Below are 26,374 nucleotides of genomic sequence, written 5' to 3'. Positions count from 1 at the left end.
CCTGAGCAAGGGAAGAACATTCTAGAATGTGGCAGGGAAGGCACAAACACACGTCATCGCCCCGTATTCAAAAGGCACCCAACCTCGCATCTCCCTCTGCATGCGAGTGACTACTACACAAGGTCATCCTGACTGTCTGTCCGTGGAGCCGACCGAGCCATTCGGAAAGCCTGCTTCAACCTCAAACCAGCCTCGCGTCTTTGGCCGTCGGCTAATTCAACCACTCCCTGGGCATTACTGGGCTTCTGCCCCTGGGTCTTCCCTTTGAGTCTACTCTAAATCCTAACCTTGCCAGGCATCTCTCGTAGGGTACCATCTGGTTTTCTGGCCTCAAATCTCTCTTCTCCATCTCTGGCCTCTCCCTGTCTCCTCTGCTCCAGCCCAGCAAGCCTCCTTCCCTGCCAGCCATCTACACTCAGAGGGGAAGGGGCTTCTGACTTTATTCACAGTCTCTCTTGGGGCTGGAACCAGCCAGCCTGCAGTCCTCACCCTTCCCCTCCAGGCCTGTGCGCTCACTGATAGCATGCGGCAGCTGGAAGACCCCTGCCCAATTTTAGGACAGGGAAACCCACACAAGCAAAGGGAGAGCAAGGCAGTAATGGGTAAAAATCCATGCCCGAAGGAAGAAAGCAACGTACGGGTTATTGAATAAAGGAGGAAAAGAACTAAGCTTTTCGTTCCTTCACTCAGTCCCGTTAGACGCCTGTCCTGACATCATTTCTACACGAGACACTTTTAATCACCCCTGGTCAACAGCTGTCAGAAGAACTCTCGACCCATTTTCCACTTCTCTAGGGCACCTGCCATGGGTGACTGAGTAAATTTGGGGGTTGCCTTAGGAGGTCACTGAGTGCATCCTCCGTTTTAGCAGTTTCATACACAACCACTTCAGAGAGGCAAGATTTCTCTCATTTTTAAAGGGACCACTTCAGAAGAACGAGCTAGCATCTCATTAAGTAGGCTGTCCTGATGACTAAATCCCTCATGGCCAGGAAGCCCTGTGTCTATCTTACATTCTTCACGCTGCACTTCAGACCCTTGCGTCCTCTTATTCAGACCCAGAAGAAAATGGAGCCAGATGAGAGCCAGAGCCTTGGCCTGGCCTTACTCCTCTGACCACCTTTCCACACAGTCCTCCAGGACTTCCCTCAAGACTGCGGGAAGGCTTGAGGTGCGAAATCATTACTCTTCTCATGCTGGGAATGACCTGCCACCAGTGAGATGCTACCTCCCCCTCTTAGGGGGCTGGTTTCTACCTTTCCCAACAACTTGTTCATTACTCAGGTCTGTTCTCCTGGTTGGGATTAGATTTGTCTAAAACTGGTAAGGAGGGCTCAGAGCTTTTCAAAAGCATCACTTGGCTCCTTCTAAAACAGACACCCAGTGATCTATTATCACCTAAGACTTTCCCATCTTTTCCCATCTTTTGGCCTGTCGCCATTTCTCCTTGACATTTCCACCGGAGGAGCCAGGACCCTTGACTGGACCTTGGGTCTGGGGGCAGCCAGCACCTCAATCTCTCTCTTGGTCTTGCCCTCTCCTAACTGATCCCTCCCCCGTCTTCTTGGCTGTCTTTTCGGTTTGCTTGATCTCTGGATCACATTTTTTTAATTAGTAAATTCCTCTTCTATTCCTGGTGCTGCAAATCTCATCCATTGTCTTTCCCTTCTCTCAGGGGCAGCTACAACAGGCTCCTTTACTCTGCCCATGAACCTTTAAAAGATCTTTTTCTGCCTTTTACTGTCTGTTTTACTTTTGACTTTGTTATTCTGTCTTCAGCAAAGCGAGTTTGCATGTTTTCAGTTACCCCTGGAGACCATGCTGTGAGTTGAGCTCCGATGCTGCCGCCAGTTTGAAATGAGGGCAACAAGGCTCAGAGGTCTGCCTGGGAGGGGCCCAGGCTCCACCCTTGCCCTCCCAGGTGCAACTTTCTCCTGGGCCAGCCTCCGCCCTCCTCACCATCCTCCCCGGTGCCTTCTCCCTGGCTCTTCCTTTTTGTGCTGTGCTGCTCCGGCTTCTGTGAAGGGAGGGGCCCCCCTGAGCAGGGCGGGGCTCCTGCTTCCTGTTGTCTGTCCCCTGACCCTCCTTCCTTTGCTTTCTTCCCAGGGAGCTGAGGAAACGTGCCTTTGAGTGCCTTTCCTTTTCCTTCCGGCTTCGAATTCCCCATCTTTTAAAGCGGTCTCCTAACGCTACTGACAGACTTCATTTGTTCGGTGCTACCTAAGATGCATCACTTTAATAAACAACCTACCACCGCCTACTCAAGCCAGCTGGTTTCCTTCAAAAGCCATAAGGGATGGTTTCTAAAGCTCACTGGCCGAGCGTGAACAGCAGTCAATTTCCTTGATGCTTCTCTCTACCCTTTGGTCTTCTGGGATTCTCTCCCACTCACCTGTCTCCTTAAACCTGCCTGCTGTCTCCTCCTGTAGTCTGTGCTTCTGTCCCTTCTAGTTTCCTGGCAGTGACCCATCACTCCTCTGTCCCTGGCCCCCACTTCCAACCACCTTCCCTGCCTGTCCACACGGCAGCCGCTGTTTACAAACCAAGGAAAGAGGATGCTTGGGCATTTGAAGTTTTACAACTCTGAAATTCAGTCTTTAGAAACTTTACGCTGAAAGGAGAAGTGGGTGAACATCGTGTCGCATGGCGAGCAAGCACTGGAGAGAGCCTGCGGGAGATCACACCCCCCGGCTGTACCAGCCACACCTGCACGGGCTCCGTCAGGACCCAGCCCGAAGTTCACCACCAGAACGCAGCCTTGGAACCAGGGGCTTGATGACCTCTTACCAAGGCAGGTCACCCACAACCTGAAGTTCTTAAGGTGTGGTATATTTAGACCGTGAAGGCATTTATAACGAAGGCTTGTTTACCTACACCAAGTGGACTCTTCTCCACTCTCCAGGAACCGGCCCGACTTTCAGTTCTCTACAGGTTGCCCAAGGTGACTGTGGCTGTCAGCCTGCACAGCATGCAGGGATTTCGGTGCGGGGGCGGAGGGGAGCAGCTCCCCAGTTTCTCCATAATGACCCCGGAGTCCTAACTCTGATGTCTGGGTTCTCGGTTCATTTAAATGGTTAGTGGGTACGTATCCACATAATTTCTTCTGGCTTTTGGTCCCTGAGCCTTTGCAAATTTTTATCAGGTATACACACCCTCATCGTCCCGATGTTTTTACTTAAATTTGATCTTTTAATTTATGTAAATGTGCCTTGAAAGGAAACTTTGCAGCAGTACAGGGTGTATGACAAACCAGTATCTCTTGTAATAAACAGAAGACAATCTTAAACATAAGTGCATCAATTACAATAAAGCATGCTCTTTCGTGTCTCAGCTTTGGGAAACCCTGAAAGGATGTGTGTGGAACAAAAGGCAAGATCCACAGACCTTCTTCCCTCCCCCTACTCACCCACATATACATTTTCTAACAGGGAAAAGGCATTCAGAAATGTACATGTTTTCTTGGTTCACCTACGTCAAAGGGCTTTAGCCACTATCTTTGTCTGTCTGTACAGCTAAATTAAGACAGAAGAACCATAATACCCAGGGTCTATTTGGTTTCCAAGACACATGAAAACATACAAAATCTGTTTCTTAGCTATCACATTAGGATGTCCTACAGGAAAATAACTGGCGATTTTCAGAACCCCGAGAGCTTTACACACGTACCCTCCTTGGCTGTGGCTCCTATGAGCTGATCCACATGAGATCTGTCCTACCTGTCCTACCTCATTTCCACCTGTGTACCCTTCACGATACTCTTTTGTGCAGATAAGTGGCTCTCAACATCACAGTTTTATCTTTATAAAAAGAAAAAAGATAGGTATTCCAAGGAACTGTTGACTCGTTAGCTGATGAGAATAGGGTATGATGGAGTGAAAACCAGTCTTTGAGTCAGAAATGGAGTCTCCTTCGGACTCTGCTATGTGACCTTGGCTAATTCACTGAATTTCTCTGGGCCTCTGTTTTCTTAAAGAGGGTGGACTGAGATTTCTCACCATGAACTGTAGCCTGGGTAGGCAGATACTTCCATACACATTCTTTTATGGAGAAGGCGTGTAAATGTCCGCTAGTCAAGATTATCTAGATTTTTTTTTTAACATTAAAATTCTTCTACTTGTCAAATTTTCTACTTTCAGTTAAACTGGACATTCAGGAAACAGAGATGTGAAGGGTAACTTAACATGGCCAGATTCAGCTCCTTCTAAACCAAAGCTATGAAAATGAACAGCCCTATTGCCATGACACATAAAATGGATAGTTTTCCCCGTCTACAATCCATAAACTTGGATGTGGCTGCGGTGTGCTGAGGACACGAGGCCAGTGATGTGCCTGCTTTGGGGGATGCTCGGCAGCTTGGCCACGCTGCTTCCCACATGGGGCTCAAGACCACACTGAGCTGGGTCTCCCGTCCTGCATACGATAGGGCCCCGTCCTGCATTTTGTGTCTCCTTGACGTGGGGGGTTGAGGGGAAACCACAGGTGAAATGACTGTAAAGAGACAAAGGTCCAGGAGGACTAGAGCACGTGACAGTCTGTGGACAGGAGGCCACTTACCCAGTCCTCTGTCACCCTTGGAGCTCTGCTGGCCTCCAGACGTGGTGGAAAGGTCTTCAGGGACAGGCATGGGTTCATCGCCATCGTCGGGGGTGTCACTCACCGGGGGGCTTTCCTTCCCTGAGGAGGCAATTAGGAGCTTGAGTTTCTGGGGACATGGTCACCCCTGGGGTGGTGGTCACTGCGATGGGCCTCACCGTGGTTTGGCTTCATTCGAGTTACAGGATTGAGTTCACGTTTCTCTCTGGGGATTAGAACCTGCTTTCCTTTTTGTAAAATAGTATCATTGCCACACCCAAAACTGAGAGGACACAGATGTGAAAACTACGTATCACCTAGAGATCACCACTATTAAAACTGTGGTGTGTGTGTGTGTACACATACATGGATACTTATATATTATGGATAATGCGTGGTGACATATTTTCTTGATCAAAATAAACTGTACTTTTTAGACATTCTCATAACCAGTGGCCCTACTTCCATAACTTTGTGGTGTCTGTGTAATACTTCACTGCATGGGCACACTAGGATTTATTTAAATCCTTTTTCTACTTTTGAACTTACATTGTTTTCAATCTTTTTTTTTTTTTTTTTAATGAAACAACACTGTGGTAAACCTCCAGACAGACAGCTTCTGCCCACGTTTTTAAGAATCACCATAGTATAAACCCCGGGAGTTTTATGCCTGGGTCAAAAGGCATCCACATTTTTAAGCCTCTTCACGTGTTAGGGCCAAATTTTCCCCTGTAAGTTTGTTCCACTTTACCTTCCTACAAGCCTGCTCACCACACCCTCATATTATTTCATTTTTAAGGTCACCAGGTTGAGTGTCCTGCTCAGAGCTACACATTCTGGGTCTGTTCACTCTCTTTTTCCAGAGCCAGGGGGTAGGTATTTTGCCAGCTGCCCGACTTGATTAACTTGATGGGGCCGGGAAGCCTGGAAGGAGGATGAACAGGGAATCAACACGATTCTGCCCCACGTGCACAGAGAGTCTGCCACCAGGAATTTTTATCCTCAAAATATGAAAGCAAAACAGAATCCACACAACTCTAAAAGCTGCTTCACAAAGTAGGATTTACCAAATGAGATAGGGTTTTATGGGATGCCCGACTCTGCTTTTGACTATATTATAAGGTTTCATCGGAAGCTCCAGAAATGGGGAAATCCCTCCCACTCCCAAGAATTCAATACAGGGAAGCCTAGATGTGTAGAAAATGCTCCTTCTCCTTTGAAATGGAAACCCCTGTACCTTCTAACATAGATGTTACCTAAAATTGAGTTAGGAGACAATAAGCCCAGGCAAGGAAAGAGCTGGTGAGGCCCCCAGTGGATGCAGAATAGCCCAGGAGCACTGCTGTGGAAGACAAGCCTGGAAGACAGGGCGAGGCAGAGTGCGAAATTGTCTTGTTTGTTTGAATAAACCACCTGTGAAAAGCAACACAACCCTTCAGGGGAAGGACAGGACCAGTGCAAGCATCCCCGGCATAGGAGACGACCCTTCCAGGAATAATTTAAAATAGAAGCTGCAAGGCACCAAGGCGATGCTTTGGGGAATAGTAGCGCATTCTCTAGCAAACAGACATCACAGGGCTTCCCTGGTGGCGCAGTGCTTGAGAGTCCGCCTGCCGATGCAGCGGACGCGGGTTCATGCCCCGGTCCGGGAAGATCCCGCATGTCGCGGAGCGGCTGGGCCCATGAGCCGTGGCCACTGAGCCTGCCCGTCTGGAGCCTGTGCTCCGCAGCGGGAGAGGCCACAGCGGTGAGAGGCCCGCGTACCAAAAAAACAAAAAAAAACAACAACAAGAAAACCAGACATCACAGTTTAATATTCCAGCTTAGCTGTAATTACCTCAATTGGCATATTTTCAGAAAGAGCATTAATGGGTATATTTGGATAGCCAATACAAGATGGATAGTTAAAGGTGGGGCAGGCTGATAAGAATTTCCCAAGGAAAAGCCAAAGGCCAGAGAGAAAATGATTGAACTGCTCGTGTTACACTAAATGTGCATTACATCAGTAATATTTTCACCGCCCTAAAGGAAGACTTTAAAAGTAGCAACAGCTAAAGATACAGCGTTACTGTTCACCAGCACAGGTGGGCCACAGCTCTGAACAGGAGCCGGCAGGAGGCATACGACCAACTGACAACTCTTTTTTCCTTCCCATTTCCTAGAGCTATGGTCTTCAAACCTTGAGGACTTCAGGGAGGTGGTCAGAGGACTCTTTTTCAATTTTTTGGGGGTAAGAATAATATATTTTTTAAATTATTGAAGTAAAGTTGATTTACAATATTGTGTTAGTTTCAGGTATACAGCAAAGTGATTCAGTTATACGTACACACCACACACACACACATATTCTTTCACAGATTCTTTTCCATTATAGGTTATTAGAAGATACTGAATACAGTTCCCTGTGCTACATAGTAGGACCCCCTGTTGTTCGTCTATTTTATGTATAGTAGCGTGTATCTGTTCATTCCAAGCTTCTAATTTATCTCTCCCCGCCTTTCTCCTTTGATAACCATAAGTTTGTTTTCTACGTCTGTGAGTTTGTTTCTGTTTCGTAGGTACGTTGATTTGTATCATATTTTAGATTCCGCATATAAGTGATATCATATGATATTTGTCTTTCTCTGTCTGACTTACCTCACTTTGGGTGAAAATCTCTAGTTCTTACACAGAACTTCAATATACGAAACCCGTCTTCTGTGCCCATCTTCAGCCTCCGGCTGAAGGACCAGAGGCCCAGGCCACTTGCTTCTGCGAAGACCCCCAAGGAGCCTCCACAGAACGGACCATGGGAACTCTGGCCCGACAAACTGACCGGATCATTAAAGGTACAGAGCGTGGGGTGTGCACGTTTGCCTTTCTGATTAACCAGCCGTCATGGCTACGGGCTGGGAGCGGGACACTGAGAAACTAGACTGTATTCATGTTTTGTGTTGTTTTTTATTCTGAGCTTCCTGATGATAACACTGGAGAACTCTGGGATCAATTTAGATGCCCAGGCACGAGGAAACCAAGGGAGCATCATAAAGAATCGGGATTTATCCAGTGAAGGGATGTGGTCTCTCTCCTCCATTCACATGAAAAATGCATCCACATAATCTTTTTGCAAATTTCGCTGATTCGTTTCTTGGGAGAACTTGCTGAGACCCTAGGCGCGCTTCCGCCTGGCTGGGCTCCTGTGCCGAGCTACAGCCCAGCAGTCCTGCAGCATCTCAGCGCTTTCATTGCTTCCTACACGGGGGAGGAAAAGGAATAATGGAAACAGTAGGGACCATGATTCTAAATACCCTGGGTCGGGTCGATCCATAGGAGCTCCCCACGCAGAAGCAGCGAGAATAAAACATGAGTCTCGGCACGTGCAGGGGCATCTGGTAAAAAGTCAGTACTGGAAGAGAGCGAGGTGAGACAGCTGCGTACCTGTCACGAGCCCTGCTGGAATTCAGCCTCACCTCGCCTGCACTCTGTGATGGATTTTAAGAGCTCATCTGATTTGCCTAAAAGCCCCCAAGTCTGAGCAGCGGCTACTGAGGCATTAATCGCTGGCTTGAGCCTTGGTACTCAGCGACCCTGGGATCCTTCCCCTGCTGGAGATTTCCACGATGAACCTCCACCACTTCATCATGACCTTCATGGGGAGCAAACATATTTTTATGTGTTGATTTTAAACCAATTTACCCAGTTAACCGCTTAAAATACAACACCGGGTATAAAATACAACACCATGATAAAAGATAAGAAAATGAAGTTATTAAATCAAGCCAACACATAGCAGATATTAACACACTGTGACTAGAAGTTAGTTGACACGGGGTACAGCTCAGATCTGACCAATTATAAGACAGATTCCATAATAAGTCACCTCTTTAAGACTCTTTCCTCAAGAGTAAAATGAGGCTAAAAAACATGATTTTGGCTTAGCTCACAGGTTGTTGTGAGGATAAGATAATAAAGTGCATGGATGCTAATATGCTAAGTAAGCTTATGGTATTATTTTGTAAATATAACATCCTATAGAAAGAGGTGTGCAGAGCACCAAGTGCCCATGTGTCCCCCAAGTGCACGTACAGTGTCACACAGACGCGCAGAGCTGCAGACAGTGAGAGATCAAGTACTGAAATGGAAGAATTTAGGAGGTGAGAGGTCATTTTACTTATTTAGAAAAATGGAAGAAACTTCTTACCAATTTCTATGTAAGTTACCTACTACCCGTGTTTCAAATAAAGCTTTACCTATGAGAAGCATTTTGGGCAAATTAGGTGAGAAAATTGTATCATTAGCTTATCAACAGCAAGCAAGTATTCCTCAAGTAGATTATAACTCGCCCAACAAAGTTCTGCGATTCCCCTTCTCCCTAGTGGATGAGTCTTTACTATGCACAGTTACCCAGGAGAACGTAATTCCTCGGTGGAAATAACAACTCAGGAAATAGACTCTACAGAATAGTGGGGAAGCTCCTACTCAGTGCCATGTCTGGCTCCCGTGGGACTTCTGATTGGTTATTGAAACTGTGAGTCTCAGCTCCCTGTGAATTGAAGACAGTCCCTGCATCTTCTTCATGGGGGTCTTGTAAAGTTGAAAGGAGAGAAAAATGCCGAGGGTGGTGTTCGGTAAATCTCAAGCACTCAATCAATGTGACTTACTCTGATTAACATTTGCACTGACACTTCAACATAGACGAGCCTCATTTCCCAGGCAGGCGATGGATGTCTACAGAGCATAGTTCTTGTTTCCTTGTTCCAAAGAACATTACAAACAACCACTGAGAAAACATCCCATAGGGCCCCAGGAGCCTGAGCATCCTTAAGCTCAACTGGCTCCAGTCCCCCATTTTGCAGAGGACACACAGTGGTCCAGGAGGCATGGAGAACGGTTTCAAGTCTCAGAGCTGGAGGCACAGATGAGGTGCTGATATGGGCCTCACAATTCCTGTCTTCCCGCAGGCTGCCTCTCCCCTTAGAACCCGAAACAAACCATAAACCACACGCATAACTAGTAATTTGGAAAGTGTGCCAAAGAAAAAAGAGACAGAGAAAGCAATAGAAAACTTACCCAAAGAATGAAGGAGATGTGCCCTAAAGGAAAGGATGGCTTTGCTTTAGACATACTCTCCACCAAGCCTATGCAACAGCATTTCCCGACTCTGGTGGATGCAAGTGGGTAAATATTTATTGAGTGCCTACTATATGCAAGACCCTGTAAACCAGGGCTCAGTCCACATTTAGGATAAATCCCAGGGAAGAAAGAAACAGGTAGTTTGAAAAAAGAGTTAGGTATTAAGTACTTCTCTATTTTTCAAGGGAGTAGTGCACATAGATTAGGTGGACTCCCATGCAATTGCTGATGTTGGAACTTTTTTTACCTATGATAGTGGCAACTTCGTAGGGTTCAACTTAGACAAAAATCTATTTTTCTTTTTTGGGAGCAGCATATAACAAGGAATAATTTTGTGGGGAAAGGGGATGATTCAGAACATATCCCCCATATAAATCAAAAATTTAACTTCTGTTTGGCTAAATGTACATCCTTATTCTACAACTTACTGCCACCTTCCTCCATTTTAGAAATCAAAAAGGAAAAGTGATCGTTACAAGGATTGTATTGGAGAAGCAGCAAGAAGTAGAAAAAGTGTGCTTCAAATCTCTAGTAAAAATGGCACAATTTGGGCTTCCCCGGTGGAACAGTGCTTAAGAATCCCCCTGCCAATGAAGGGGACACGGGTTCGAGTCCCGGTCCTGGAAGATCCCACATGCCGCGGAGCAACTGAGGCCGTGTGCCACGACTACTGAGCCTGCACTCTAGAGCCCGCGAGCCACAACTACTGAGCCCGCGCGCTAGAGCCCGCGAGCCACAACCACTGAAGCCCGCGCGCCTAGAGCCCGTGCTCCGCAACAAGAGAAGCCACCGCAGTGAGAAGTCCGCGCACCGCGATGAAGAGTAGCCCCGTCGCTGCAACGAGAGAAAGCCCACGTGCAGCAATGAAGACCCAATGCAGCCAAAAAATAAATAAATAAAATTTAAAAAATATTTTTAAAAAGGGCACAACTCTTTAAATGCTCTAATCTCTGTTTAGAATGCTCCAAGCTTAACACAATCCAAAGGACTATTTGTGTAAAGTACTACAGGTAGCGTTTCCTTTGCTAGGAGTATACCAAAGTAAATTTCAGACCAAATCTTGAATCTTTTTTAAACCAAAGAAGAGTTGGCTTTTTCAGGCCAACCTCACTCTTGACTCCACCCCCTGCCAACCTTCTCTTTAGCCACTTCCAGACAAATTGAGTGTTTAGCATAATGTCAAGGGCAAGAAAAATAGGAGAAGAAAATGAGGGTTTTGTTATGTTTGTTACCAACTGAGGGGATCAGAATATTGACTGGCCATTCTCCTACAAAACTTTCTAGAGATGCCAGCCCAGGCTCAGGCTTTCGGCTTTGCCTTTGGGACAGCAGAGTCTGCATGGACCCAAGGGCTCTCCTCCTCAATGCATCATGTAAGACGCCAATCTGGAAGCCACCCAAGATGAAGGTGACAAGGGAACACAGAGGATCAGGAACCATGAAGGGGTCTCTTTGCGCCTTTGGGATGTTTAACATCCCGTGTTCCTGGCCCTCTCATCACCTCTAGCCATGGTCTGCAATTCCAGGGAATGGGGCTCACCTCTCCTTCAGCTCAGACTGCATCTACCAGCAGCTATCAGATCCTGGCCAAGCCGAAGGAGAGGCTCCAGAGAGCGAACATTTTTGTTTTTTTAAATAGTTTTATTGTTGTTGCTGTTCTACTTACATTTAAGAAACAAAGTGTGTGTTTAAGGGAAATAAATCCAAATAATGCTGAAAGGTAGAAGACGAGAAGCCAAAGTCTCCGTCCCCTTCTTCTCTAACCCATCCCCTCCTTCCAACCTCAGTCTTCCAAGAGGAAGCGCATGTTTAATAAGTATCACTCCAGAATTTTCCTAAACGTATATACAGGCATGTGGAAAGTGTGTGTGTGTGTGTGTCTGTGTGTGATACGTTTTCATTTCAAAGGATGGGATCATACTCTGCATATCATCCTGAAACACGCTTTTCTCACCTTCACATACATCTTGGATGTCTTTCCACATGACTATGTTCCGATGGCCCTCACTGTTCAGAGCCGAACGAACAAGGGCATGGAGGGACCAAAGTTTTCCGGTATCAGCACCAACGCTGCAGCGAGCATCGGCAGAAACGCCCTGTGCCTGTGTGCGAGCATGTCTCCTGGGCTGATTCCTCCAATACAACTTTCGTTTCTACAGATAAGGCCAAACATGTTGACCGATGTTCACGTCCTCCAACTGTCCATCAACTGCCTACATGCCACAGCTGAAAAGCCAGGAGTCTGCTGGTACTTCACAGCCTGGAGAGTTCAACCCAGACTTTCTAAATGACAGGAGTGGCAGGGACAGAGCAGGGGGGACCGTGGGCTGCAGGAGGCCGTCTCCAGGTGGAGGGGACTTGAATCTCCCCTCCTGCTCATCTCCCGGGAGTGGCAGCCACACACTCAGCCCTGATCTCCATCACCAGGACGGACCGAGGCCCAGACGCAGAATTCACTCACAACTTGGAAACCAGTGGGGGCAGGTTGGCCATGCCCAGAGGACCGCATGGGCCATTCTAGCAGAGAGGCTTACCCGGGACCGACCATGGGCCTGAGACTGGAGAATATAAAATATTGAAAACCCGACTGCTGCGGACCCATCCAGGTTCAGGACTAGCCAGACAGTGGGCTTCCTGGGCCCACGAATATGGAGCTGGGCAGGCTTGGCTAGACCGGCTGGGGGTCCAGCGCACGGGCATCGTCCAGCAGGACAGCGTGATCCAACCTTGGGCCTCATCTCCCAGGACTGCCCCAGGCCCTGGGTCTCCCGGGATGGGAGGAGCTATGTCCAATAGGGCTTGAAATAAACCTATGGTGACTGGGGCAGCGTTGTTGCCACGTTTAGCAAGTATCCTGAATTGTGCCCCAAACTCTGTTTTCCAATCTACTTTCTCCTTGTCTCCCTTCCGCCTCCTCCCTCCATCTTTCTCTCTCTCTTTCACTGGCCTGTGTTTGGACTCTAGGGCAGATCACCCGTCCTTTCTGCTTCCCCAGAGTATCAACATAGATTAAATCCTTTCCAAGTTGCTCGCAGATGTAACAGGAAGACCAGTTTTATCTGGGAGGGAGATTTTTCTGTCCTGGTTGCCACATTGGGATAATCTCTAAGAGCTGAAGTGAAACATGGATACCAATTCCATCTCGGCCTTTCCTTTGGCAGGACAGCCCTCTACCTCCCCCGCCCCCCCGGCAAGCACCTTGGCTTTGGGTGCCCACTGGAGTGGGCTTCCTGGACTCCCCATATGGGCATCTCACCAGCTCTCACCTGAAACTTGGGACATGTCTTGACCCTCATCAGCATCCATGGTCCTCGGGTTATCTGAGAAAGAGAGGAAGGGATTTTAGTTGAAAGCAAATTACTCATAAGATACGAGAGAGAGAGAGAGAGAGAGATAAGGGCTGAGCTCTTTAACAACGAGGCTATCTACCAAGAATAATGCATTTTCCTCCTCACACACTCGCTGGAGTATCAGACTGGCACAGACCTTGATCCTTTGAAAAACAGCATTACAAAGATTTATAAAAATATCATTACAAGGACAGGAGGACCAAATTTGTTATTTATTGTTAATTTCCTACCGCATAATAACCCAAAATGCAAACTGACTGCAACAAAATTAAGCAGAAAATTAAATGGCCCTGGGTCATTGTAGGCACAGAATTCATTCTCCGGGCTGATCCACAGTTACGTTCTTTCTAATTTACTGAGCATGCATCGATGAACCTTGAGTCAGCTTGGTGACACGCGTACAATCAGTAATCAAAAGACGAAGCAATTTGCTGAAGAATGTCTCATTTACCCAGGCAGGGCTGCGTATACGAGCAGCCACCGTGCTCCGTCCATCAATAATAAATACACCTCCAGCCTGGCAGATGGGCCTCGCGCCGCTGGCTTTGTCCCCCGCTCTTTCAGGGCCCCTGCCTGAGACTCTGCCAGGCTCTGACGCGGGGAGAAGGAAACCTCACGACGGCTGCCAGACCGGACCCGGAGAGTGCCCAGACCTTCCTGTTCTGCTGACACGTGGTTGGCTCCTCAGGCGGGTGGAAAGAGAGAAAGCGAGCCTGGAGGAGCTGCCCTTGGGTGGCGATGGGGACCGTTCTGCTCGCGGCCACCACAAACACCGGGGAGAGGCCACGTCAGCCGAGCAGGAGGGAGGGATGGCTGCGTTCTGCACTCAAGGTCCTGGCCTGCACCTCACAGGTCTCAGGTAGCCCTGGTAGGTGACATCTGGAGGCTCCGTGGATAGGAAAGCTGGGGCCCACCGGCAGATGACCTCCACCAAGTCTGCGTGTTTATGCCCTGCTGGACAACCTTCAGAAGAGCGCCTTCTCCAACCAGCCAACGGAGCCTGTTTTGACTCGAAATCAGCTCACTTCCTTCTGGGGGACCACCTCTGTTTCTCCCGTTCAGATGTGTGTGTCTGCGCTTTCAGGCCTGTTCTCAGCAGATGCCTGCACAGTGGTGGAAGGTTCAGGGGGCCTGGCCCTCTCAGGGCAGGCTACAGCTCTGAGCAGACAGAGGCCATGTGTGTGTGTACGTAACAGCCGTCATGGTGCATTCGGAATACAGATTTTCGGTTTCAGTCCTGGCGGCGCTACTCACGAAGAGTCACGGACGACCAGCACTGGCTCTGGATGGGGAAGGGTTTGCATCTATTCCTGAAAAAGCCATTGCACCAGTCTGAGCTGTGACTCGAATTTCCAAGGCAAGTGTGGGCCTTAGGGGTACAGCCCGTGACCCCAGAAGGGAAAAAGGCCCCATGGCCCACTTATGTTTCAGCCCCAAGACTGAGGGTCCACCAAAAGCAAAGCCTGACAAACTAGTCCCAGAAGCAAACACGAAACCTGTCTAGGGTCACCAAAAAGCAATGTGTCCAAAGTCTCACATCCTTTTAACAGTAAAAAAGGTAAAAAACCTATGATTCTTCTGAAACGTGCTGAAACAATTCTAAAGAAACAAGGCAGACTCAAATGAGAAAAACCTTTGTGTTCACTGAGCGGCATTAATACAAGATTCAGCTCTCTGAAGACAAACACGGTATTTTACAGTGAAATATCACAAACCAGTTCTAAAGTGTCCCCGTATTGACGGGGCGACGTATAGTAGATAGAACCCAAATGTTGCAGCAACAAATGATACTCTAACTCCCAATTTTTATTTTGTTGACTTTGAACTTTTTTTCTGCTATGTGAGTGATACATATTTTACAACTGTTTTAACACAGAGGCAAGTAAATGCCCATCATTTCCACTGCTTAGGACTACTACATTTTTTCTGTGTGTGTATGTGTGTGTGTGTGTACACACAGAACTTTTTAGAAGAACAGGACACCAAACATATTCCAAATAAACTGTTGTAAAACAATTTTTTCATTTAATACTGCACGTATCTTTTTAATTGACGAACATGCATTGGCATTCTTGTTTTAATGACTACGCACTGCTCGGTGGCAGGGACTGATTTCCTCAATACCCTACTGTATATTCAAGTAATTTCCGAGTAAAAAGAGAAAATGTTTCGTAAGGCCCAGCTGATGGCCCCCCACCCCAGCCCTGCCGGAGAAGGTGCCTTCCAGCCCACCAGACCCTATGGACCCTCTGGGTTCACTGTCGGGGCAAAATCTACCCACTCCCGGCTCCCCTTGGCGCATCGGTCTCTTCAGGTGGGGAGATGTGAGAACGTGTCACAAAGCAGCAAAAGGATGCTCTGGGCCAGTGGCTAAGGCCCAGGCCCGGCTCTGCCGGGCGGGCGCGTGTGCCTGTGTGTTCCGAGGGGGCAGGGCGAGGGCACCCTCCTGGATCCAGCCCTGCCTCAGTGTCCATTGGTGCTCTGGACAGTGGGCGTGGTAGGCAGCCGACCCCAGTGATCAGAGGATGCAGGATCCCTGTCACAGGCCTGGTTCCATTTTCACTGAATGTCTGCAACCCCCATGTGGAACTGTTAGGTCCTCAGACTCACTTAGAATTCCAAATGTACTCTCTACCAACCCTACACAGACCCACTACGTGTGGGCCTGGGGCTGTGCTTCCGGGCTGCCCCCCCTTGATTGGACGAATGTCTTGTTGGCACCATCGTTTTGAGATTCGGAAGACATTAGGGCACAGTCCACGCTGGCCCTGTGATTCTGTGGCCTGTCTTGTCTGACATCACACAGTGGTTCGGGGCGTAGCTTGACAAGCTCCCTCAAACTTCCTCAAAGTCGAAATTTGCATCTCTTGGGACTAAAAAGTAGTGAGTTTTTTTTGTAAAAGTGACTTTGCTTTTAGGCAAAGACCAAGGAATAATCCGACAATGGAAAACTGTCTGAGGGAGAGGAAACGCCACCCCCTCCAAGACCAGGAAGCTGCCAAGGGGCAGCCTGGAAGGGTCTCGAAGGGGACAGTGAAATAACCCCATCTCCGGGAACACAGGCACGGCCCAGGCTCTGGGTTTCTTTTTAGACTCGTGGAAGCAGCGCCCAGTGTCAAATGGAAAATGGGACTCAGGCTTGATCTGATCTCAGTACAAAAGAGCTTGCAGTCAGGAAGGGGAGTTTATCACAAAAGTGACTTAACACCTTATTTTCACAAACCTTCACCTAAACCCAAACGAAGGCCAGCAGGCCTGTAAAGGGAGATGCCAGAGGGAACACTTACTTCACGGGAACATTGCCATATTCTGCTCTGCACAGGGAGCCCCGGTGATTTGAGGCCAGAGCCAACATATTGATGGCAGAAAACACACCAATCTCAGGAAATTACCGTCACCGGGCAGCTCTTACAGACGTGAACTTTTTTATTGTCTCTTCGGAGTGAGCAGCCCTGAACCCCGCACAAGGGGAAACAGATGCAGAGATAAGGGGCAGCCAGCGGGGCCTGTCCTTTCAGGAGGGACAGCCTGCGGTCAGGACCGTCACTCCCCTGCTGCTGCTCGGGACTTGCCCATCTCTCTCCCCACCGTACCTCTGGAGTCTAGGGAACAGGGGAACAGTGAGGACCAAGCACAGGACGGAAGCAGGCCCACAGCATCCTGCTTCCACGGTGGCCAGGCCAGGGGGACAGCAAGACCTTCTGGAAGCCCCTCCCTGACCTCGCCTTCTTTTCCTCCTCCCGTACCCACAGGGGCTGGAACCTGGACGCCTCCCCGGGGACAAGCATCCAACAGCCCTGGGCAGTCGTGGCTTCTGAGAGAGGAGCCCGGGCACATCTCCAGGACGAGCGGCCCCATTTCTACCTGCCGGAGAGCAAGCAGCTTGAAAAATGGCTCGGCAAGAGCCTGCGAGGACCACTCAGGTGGGAAGGGCCGGGGAGAGCAGGGGTCCCCAGACCCTCCTCAGCCGCCTCCCCTCACAGCACTTTCCCTGAGGTGCCAGGGCTTTTCCATAACCCAGAAAGGTGAGTCTGGATGAATGAAGTCAAAATTAAAAGCCAGATGCTTGCCATGAACCACAATTTGATGACTCTCCAAGCCACCCTGATGAATGGCAATTAAAGAATTAAGTACACAGCACAACAAATGTGCTATGATGAACCACATGGGTGAGTTTCTGTTCAGAAATACTTCATAGCCTTTCTTGAGTGCCTTATATATGCCAGAAAAAGAGGGAAAGGAAATGATACCGGGGTTAGTTCGCTTTCTTGAAGCAACTACCACGCGCCTGGCATTTCACTGCTATAATCCCCACAGGCCTGGACACCACCCACGTTGTCCTCTTGCCTTATCTGAGTGCCCGGCAGAGTGCCCACTGTAGATCTAGTATTCAATCCCCATTTGCTAAGTGTGCATCTTTAATCCTTACGATTAAACTGTATTCTTCTTATTATACATAATCCATATTACTCTTTCCATTTTGTAGATGAGAAAACCGAGGCTAAGAAAGAAGTATTCTGCCCAAGGCCACACATCTAAACAGACAACAGAGCTGAGATCTGAACCCAGGACCACTTGGGAGGCGGTCCCAAATTTTAAATGTATAAATGGATAAGGAATGGGTGTTACCTGTACCTTCACAGAAAATAAGCATGTTATTTGTAATACCCTGCAATTAAGGCAAACTTCATCACAAAACTTCTACAATATAGTTAAATTCTGGTTATTTGGTCAAACAAATGGATGCTATTGGTTATTTTCCTCCCTGATGAGTGAGGTTACACTAGAGTTACGTTTGGGGTTATTTCCTTATAATCTCAATGACGCTTATTTTGAAGGGGGAACACGGGCCAAGCCTATAATCTATTTAAAATGTCTCAGGTCACAGACCTCTTTAATAAAACCCATTATTCCTGCTGAGAGAAAGTCTTTTGATCTTCAGACTGGTAGATTTTATTTTTGCAAATCTACCCTATCACTGTGAATTACACTGTCTCTTACAAAAGGAAACTTTCCAAGAGAAAGCAAAGGCAGTATGCAGGGTCTTTGTGTCTGGTTCTGGGGACCATAGAGGTTTTCCTAACAACTTGACAAAACAGGTCGGGAGAACGTAACAACTTCGGAGCCCAGTTACTCCATTTCTGAGTCTTTTCATTTTTCAAAAATTAGCTGCCAATCTACACATTTTCATGATTATTCCACAGAGATTAGGGCTGCTACAAATAACAATGAAAAACAAGATTTAAACAGGATGGCAGGGAATCCAATTTGGCTTTCACACACCCTCTCCCCCATATTTAACTGAGCCATTCATACACACACACACACACACACACACACACACACACACACACACACACACACTTTTTTTAAACTGAGCTACAGAGAACTCTTCCTCCAGTGGTTTGTTCGGCTGTGAACCTGCTTTTTGAGGGCAAATTAGCTCCCATGAGCAATTCTGTCCTCACATTTTTTTTCTAGGGGCAGGAACTGATATGCAAAAGAGGAAGGGTCAGGGGGAACTCAGGAAGCCTCTTCAAAAAACAGCTGAAAACCCTGCAGTCTGAAAACATTCTTAGTGAGGAGGGATTTAATACAGAATGAAAAAGAACCGTGAGACTGTTTGTAAAAGCCATCATGGAGCCACCTGTCTCGAAGTGAGGCAGGAAAAAAGATGCGAAATATTAGAAATCAGAAAATAATACAGAAAACGGAGCTGGAGACAGTTTGTGCTTTCAAAACAGGTCCAGAGCTGGGTTTCAGGTGCCCCAGGAAGGTCCAGCACTACACAACTATTGTGTGTCTGGACTCGCTCATGTGTGCACCCCTGTACACTGGCTCTCAAACTGCTAACAGTAACTGCTGTTTATTCAGCAACCCTGGGAGAGGCAGACACACTCCGAATTTACATACTCTTTTGGAGGACTTTTCCTGATTCTGGCCGTCATCAGAGGCCATTTCCTAAGTCACTTCCTCAAATATAAATGGTCTTTTACACTTCATCACTTAAGTAAAAAGTCTAAGTTTAGATCATTTTCTTCTACCTTCTTCCCGATTTTAGAAGACTTCATGCTTGGCCAGCAACTGTGCAACAAAAGTGACATCTCCATCTTTAAAGAAAAATGTAGGAACTGGACCAAAACAATGATTTACACGGATATTCTCGTAAGTGTTGATCTCTTGTCATCATAAAGTGAAGAGACAGAGGAACCCAGGAATAGTTTTTGTGTTCCTATTATTTTTCAAAGATTTTTTTTCATTTTTTATAAAATAGATAAATACAAAGTTACAATATGAACTCAGTTTTTTACTCAGCAAGGCAAGATGCTGTCACGAACACAGTATCTCCTCTTGCCTTCTTAGCAGTGAAGTTTTACGTGGACATGAAAAATTCAAAATTAAAACTGTATACGGTAGCAAAATCCACGTGTCTACTCATAACACTCCGAAAAACATACCTGTCATACTGAGGCTTCTACAAAGGCCATCGGACTTCTTTTTAAAGCCATATTTATGCCATTTAGACCCAAGGAAGTAAAATTACGCTAATCCCCACAGGAATACCCAGTGTCTGCAATCCATACATATCTATTTGTCAACAACAGCTGAAGAGCTATTGTTGCTTTTCCCACTGAGGACACCATCCAGTTTACCATGTAACTTTTTTTTTTTTTTTTTTTCTAAATTTAGAAAAGTCTCTCCCGCCTAGCTGGTGGGGAAACAAGAGCTACAAATCTAGATGCAAACAGAGAGAGAAAACGTATTCCAGAGCCTCATACGATGCTGGCTCCAGAGAGAAATGGGTGCAGACATCCTGATGGCTGACTCTCCACGTTAAGGCCATGTGGTTTCCAGGTTAATGGGAAATTCTCCCTAAAGGACTTGCATTCTGAGATCAGTTCTGTCTACAACACCCCAAAATTATCAGCTGTAATGAATTAAAATGAAGTAACTTCTTATAAAAATTCTTAAAAAAATCATCTCTATTCACTTTTCAAAACCAAGTTCATAGTACACAGAATATAAATTCAAAAATCAGGCTCCTTAAATCGCAGCTTAATCTCTTAGCAGCTTCAGTACTTTGGGAATTTACTTTGGTCACCCCAGCTTCAAATGGGTCAGCTGAAGTCAAGTTCAGTTGTATCTGAGAAGGGTAAAGGAAGTACAAATGTATCAATGATTTGGTGACAGTGATTGCTACTGACAGTAACTAAAATAATCACAGAGAAGAATACCACTTGATATTCTGAATGGGTTCTTTAGTTGGACCAAATCAGCAAGAAAAGTTCTAGATTTCCATTGTAATCGGTGACGGACAGAGAGCTGAGCTATCCTGTAACCCAAACCTTGTAGGATCCCGAGGACAAAATGCCCAACGTAACAGAACACGTAACAAGGTCCATGTGGATATGCTCTCCTAGCGGGTATCAGGCCCAACAAGGACAGCTTGGTGTCCGTTCTGTCATCCACAATGTCCTCATGCAAACCCAGGGGGGAGGGGGGGTGTCGTCAGTAGAACCTCACAGAGGTTCCTCGTTTTCAGGCCTACAAAATCAGCACATCTTTATGTATAATCAGGCAGAAAATGCTCACATCCATCAGGGAGCAAAATATAGGAAAACTCATTTTAAACACCACAGTCAGATTTTTCTGCAGCCCTTAAATAAGTTTAAATTATTTATTTTCAATGTTTTACTTTTTTTTTTTTCCCAGCAAATTACATTTCTTTTACAAAAGGCTATCCGCTCTAAATTAAACTGAAAATTCTTGAAATTCAGGTTAAACAAACACAACTCCAGAGAGAAGTGAGAAAACGCAGGTAGAAATGCACTAGAAATTTCTAAACCATTTTTAAATGGAAATTAATTGCCTTATCTCTAACAACCTGAGATAATTAGCAGTACGATTTTTAATTTAATGAAGTAGGATATACAATTTATCAATATGTCTTCACTGTGGATCTCTTTGAATATCACTGCCCTACACAAAACCCAGCACAAAGGAGGAAGTAAAGGTCACTTTTTCAGGCTCAAAGTGGGGCTCACAGCAGGGGGTCGCCGGCTCTCTCTAGTTTCCATTAAAAGCACCAGAGTTCATTTCAGAGTGCCTCCAAAGTCAGCTTATAAGAGATCAATCCCTCATTTTCATTTCTCCTAAAGATTCTAAATTAAACATTTTCCCCATTTGGTCTAAGGAGGTGTCTTACGTGCTATTTCATATGCTCCAAGTGTGCCAGTGAAAGTTTGATGTAACAACAAAAATTTACCAAAACCTGATGAATCAATATTCACCGTGGAACCCCTAGCTTTAGAAAAGGACTCTAATCCAAACCATCTTGTTCAATCTTAGACAGCTTCAAACTGCCCGAAAAAGATTTAGAGTGTCAATTTTAGCATGTGGACTCCACAAAGGGGCCCAGAAGTCTATTTCACCGTGTGTAAGGTCATTTACAAATTCTTTATGCAGTTCCTAGTTGTCTCCGCAAAAACCCCACACATGAGAGACAGAAGGAAGATGGAGACACAGAGGCAGAGACAGAGAGGAAGGAGGGAGGGAAGGGATGAAATAACAAAGCTGGGACCCTCGCACACTGCACCTGCCCTCAACACACCCCAGAAGCCCTGCACCAACTGCACGTCCATGAGAGCTCACTTTTGGCGCGAACATGGCAGGAAGAGAGTCAGATTTCTTTTAGCAGTGAGCTGACTGCTGAAGAAAAAACGAATCATCGCACACTTGAATGAGAAAAGCTGAAGGAGGAGCTTTCCCACTCATTGGGGCCCATCTTCAGCAATTCGTTAAGCCGTGGCCCTGTGCCGTAAGCCATCAGGAGGTGAAGCGGGGACCCCGGAAAGCAGAGAGAGCACATGGAAGGTAATGAGGCTCTCCATCACCCAGGACAGACAACAGGAGGGGTGCCGGGCAGGGGCTGGGTCGTAGGCTGCCCTGGGAAGGAGGAGAGTACACGCTGGGAACATCCCATCTGTGGAAAAGCAGCAAAGAAATGGGCGATCTCACCCAGGAGCCTGTGGCCCCTGGAGACCCAGGGGGGCTGCCCCCCAGTCCTACCTTGGAGGCCTGGGGCCTTCGGACCCTGAGCTGCGCAGAAGGCCCTGGACTCAGCCACCTGCAAGGGACCCTGCTGTCTCCTTCACCTCGTCACTGCCCTCCTCGCCTTCCACTGGGGTGGAGAGGAAGGTGGGCCCATTTGCCAAATATGCAAAAAAGGAGGGAAGGTAGTTTTCTCTCAGGAAAACAGGGGCAGGAAGGGAGCCCGTGCTTCCTGTCCTGACCAAAACGGGTTCACAGATTAGGACGTCTGACTTGGCGGGCTTGCGGCGGGTGGGAGAGGGATCTCTTTTAGTCAACAGGCATTCTGAGCACCCCAAAGGCAGAAACAAACGGCCCTGGGAGAAGGGAGACAGAGCCAGGCCTGTGGTGGGGAAGGCAGGTGGCCCCCAGGCCTGGAACTCGGGGTTTTCACCATTTTTCACAGTTCACCCCCAGGTGGATCGTGGGAGGCACCCAAGGCATCCACCCACCTGTTCATTGCAGCAAAACAGGAGAAGGAAAAAAAGATGGACTCAAGGGATGAGGCCATTTCCTGCAGAGGAGGCCTGGGCTGCCTCCCCACCAGGCCCTTCTCAGGAGAGACTCCTGGTCCCCAACCAAATACACACCAAAGCAGGGTGGGCCCTGCCCACCTCTCCACCCTGGGGCTCTCTGCAAAGCTTCTTTTGTTTGCTCTGTTTCACTTGTAACAATGCAGCATTTCACTTTTAATGTTTCTTAACATCTTACAAATATTTGTTAGACTATCATCAAACGTTTCAAAGTGATGTCAAACACAAGCTATTAAAGCAACGGACACTGAAAAGGGAAGGACGTGAACATATATAACAGGAGATGCCGAAAGATAACCCGCAGTGCAGAGTCATTTATACACTGCAAAGAACAACAACATGCCAGGTCTCCGTGGAGAAACCAGGGTGGGCATCTGCTCGACCCCATGATACAACCAGTTTTGCTGGTGTGGCTTGAGTCTGCTTTGGGAGGCCCACGTCCCTGATGAACCCCCGTCTCCCTCCTCATCTGGATTTTAAATGTGTGTGTGTGTGTGTGTGTGTGTGTGTGTAATGCCTATGCTCTGAAATGCAACCTGCCCAAGGTCTGGATCACATGTGTACATGTGCCTGCTCTGAGCAAAACCAAAATGATCTGTCTCAAGGTGTCAACTGGATCAACGGTTCTCCCCTTGTCAGCCTCAAAGGATGGGTCACTTGTCGCTTTTACATCTTGTGTTTTCTCCAGTGACACGGAATGATGCCACACACATGCCTGAGGGCCCTGCAGGTACAAACGGACCGACACCAGACAGGGACTAACGGTAACCATCAGGGCTGGAGGGGCAAGGTCTTATGGCCACAAGTGGGGGTCACAGCACCCAAAAATGTGTGTAGAAATAGCGGAAATTAACACAACACTGTAAATCAAATATGCCTCAATGAAATTTTAAAAATAATAATTAAAAAAAAGAGAAATAGCAAGGGCTGTCAGTCAACCCCAAAGGGCTGCTCTCTGTGAGCTGGATCCACTGATATAAATCTCCATTCAAATAAGGCAACAAAACCAAGAGTTATTTCGTAGTGAAAGTATTTCATAATGACAAATATTAGAGGCGGGAAAAAGAAACAAAAACGCCTCTGAACGCTGCTACCCTTGATGAGTTCTGGGTTAACTGCAAATACGTGAGGCAGACACCCAGATTACTAACGTCACTTATGCTTAGATTCACCATTCCAAGCAGGAAAAGCTGTCTTGTTTTAGTAAAAGGTAAAAATCAAACCAACCAACCAACGAACCCAAAAAGGAGGGGCTTTAGTACTCAGGCCAGGTGCGTTTGATGCTATAACCCTTTCCCACTCTGCCCCCTGCGTCTCTCCCCACGCTGTGTGTACTCCCTGTGTGTGTCCGTATGCATATGGCCGCATAATGTCTTTATTTCCTGTATTTATTAATACACGTGTAACCGTGAAGGATACACACGACACGTGGACAGGTGGGGTGGAGGTGTTTCACAGCATGGCATGTAGTAGACTGTATATATACACCGGGTCCTCTCAAACTTCAAGAGTTTGACGTTTATATTGACAATATGCTTCTACACATGGCCCAACATGAGACACACAAATCCAAGCCAAGGGGAAAAGATCCCCAAACCAAAGAACCAAGATCCTCAGAATCTAGGCCTCCAGTGAGGAAGACACAGTGGTCCCAGCACTACTGGCTGCAGCCTCTTGGCCAGGAAATTGGCTGTGATCCTAATTTTCAACAAGGGAAATGGCTGCAAGGAAACCACTGGTTACCTTCTCTCAGGAGACTTCAGACATACTTCTCAAAAGACCCAAATGCAACACACTTTGATTCACGGACCTGTGGGCTCATCCCATGAGGCCGGATGATGGGCTTTTATTGTTACGATGCTCCTGAATGTCCGAGGATATGTAGTTTCCCAAGATGTAGCACTTTTATTAAAATATTGATGAATGAAAGAAGCAAGGAGGAGTTTCTGAAGCTGCTGCCTTCAACTATCACCAAGAAACAGGACGGGAAGAAAACCTGACCATTTAACTCAGTGACATGTTTTGGTCTTCAGCTCTGGCGGACTTTGAGGCCAGGAAACACATATTTTTTTCCCCACGTAAAAAAGGTATAAACATGTATGACCATGGGAAGTTTTGAAATCGGATACACTATATCAAACCCAAGTTGTATAGGATTTTTAAATGCGACATCATTATTTATATCTGCGCACACAAATTACTTTTTAACACGTTCTGTATAATCTGGAATGTGAGCAAGAAATCTTCCGGTTAGAGCTATCTGTGACTGCTTAAATGTTAAGCCACATATCAAATAATCTAATTTGTCACTGAAACAATTGCAACACATATAATATACATAATACTTGAATTATTACTTTAAAAATCCCATATAAAAGATGAATCCAAATAACCTCATCAAATAAACATCCTCAAACAAAGCAGTGAATTCAAGAGGCTCAGACCATTTCCTGCAGGTTCCACTCTCCCCTCAACTCATAACCAAAGTGAACCGATCCTTAAAATCACTGAAATTTCCATGAAAGTTTAAATATTATGCATATAAAATATTTTCAGCTTCCTTTTTTTTTTTTTTAACTTTTAACAGAAGGTTAAGGAGACATTTCTTCAATAACAGTTTGTCTTTCCAAGTTTAAAATAAGGTACCTCAGAGCTGAAATACCCCGTGGGGAGCAGGGTGGGGAATTTTGAGTGTTGAAATTGAGGGAAGCGCAGGGCCTTGACATTCACTCCGGGGGCTGCAGTCCAGAGAGAATGGAAACTGCATTTGTAAGTGCCGGATCAGACCCTGCGAATCGAATCGTAACCCTTTTTGCTTCTCCAGATGCTACACTCCGTGCCTCCAACTTAGAAGAAAAAAACAATCACACCTTCAGGAGATTCCTTAGGAATCACCAAGGATCCTTGACGAATTTTTCAAACACGTTTCAAATACAGTCGCAAGTAACCCGACGCCTTTTGACCGAGGGGTTTCGTAACCTGACAGCCAAAACGGCACTCGGCAAAAGTACTACCAACTTTTCAAACCGGGATAATTCCGATTTTGCGGAAAGCAAGTTCAGACTCGATCTGTTTATTTTACAGTATAAACAAAAAGCTCTCACGTCAAAAATAAGAAAAGAAAGCGCGTTATGAATGACTTTATAAAGGCTGACTTCCGTGATCTCACTATATAAGCGTAGATCGATTTAAACACGACCGGGACCACGGTGTCCTCCCCACGGGGACAGCGGGGCGGCTCACAGGTGTCCCGCGGCCGGCCTGCCCTGCACCTGCAGTGACAGCACCAAGTGGCCCAGGCTTTGACAAAAGTCAGCGCTCCCACTGTCCCCAAAGAGGAGAGGCGGACCCGAGCGAAACCAGGACTTACACATCTAACCGCCTCGTCTTTTCTTTCTTTCTCTCTCTTTTTTTAATCCAAGTTTTCCTACGGAAATTCTACCTGGAAACACTCACGTGGATGTGTGCGTCGCACTCTGGGGGTCCAAGACCGATCCTCGGGCGCCAAGAACAACCTCGGAGCCGGGCTCGCCTGCTCGGCCCCCTCGCCGCGGCCAAGCGTCCCGCCCGGGCTCGGCTGCGCTCCGCGGGGACCCAGGACCGTCGCCGCAGACGCCGCCCCGGGCGCGGGCCGCGCAGGCACTTGTCAGAGCGCCCGGCTCGCTCGGCCGCCCAGCTCTTCCCAGCTTTCTTTCACAATGACTTCCTGAAGTTGCT

The 26,374-nt window shown here is 47.1% G+C and overlaps 1 protein-coding gene across 10 annotated transcripts in view; it reads right to left on the bottom strand.

The window, feature by feature from the left end:
• IKZF1 (IKAROS family zinc finger 1) overlaps positions 1 to 26,374 on the bottom strand; it is an 86,835-nt gene extending 60,461 nt beyond the window's left edge. For 7 of the 10 annotated variants that reach the window (XM_024764348.1, XM_024764352.1, XM_024764353.1 and 4 more), the window contains exons 1-3: positions 26,114 to 26,374; positions 12,951 to 13,004; positions 4,555 to 4,674 (exon numbers count right to left, since the gene is read on the bottom strand). In XM_024764348.1, coding sequence (XP_024620116.1) covers positions 4,555 to 4,674; positions 12,951 to 12,990 — 160 coding nt within the window. In that variant the 5' untranslated portion in view covers positions 12,991 to 13,004; positions 26,114 to 26,374. Of the gene's footprint in view, positions 1 to 4,554; positions 4,675 to 12,950; positions 13,005 to 13,485; positions 14,529 to 22,103; positions 22,232 to 26,099 lie in introns of those variants that run through there. The other 3 variants (XM_024764350.1, XM_024764349.1, XM_024764351.1) reach the window with 3 other exon arrangements.

This window comes from Neophocaena asiaeorientalis, unplaced genomic scaffold (assembly GCF_003031525.2).
Source record: "Neophocaena asiaeorientalis asiaeorientalis breed wild unplaced genomic scaffold, Neophocaena_asiaeorientalis_V1.1 scaffold191, whole genome shotgun sequence".
Lineage (NCBI taxonomy): Eukaryota > Metazoa > Chordata > Mammalia > Artiodactyla > Phocoenidae > Neophocaena > Neophocaena asiaeorientalis.
The sequence above is the reverse complement of the archived record's forward strand: the minus strand, read 5'-3'. Positions and strand labels throughout refer to the sequence as shown.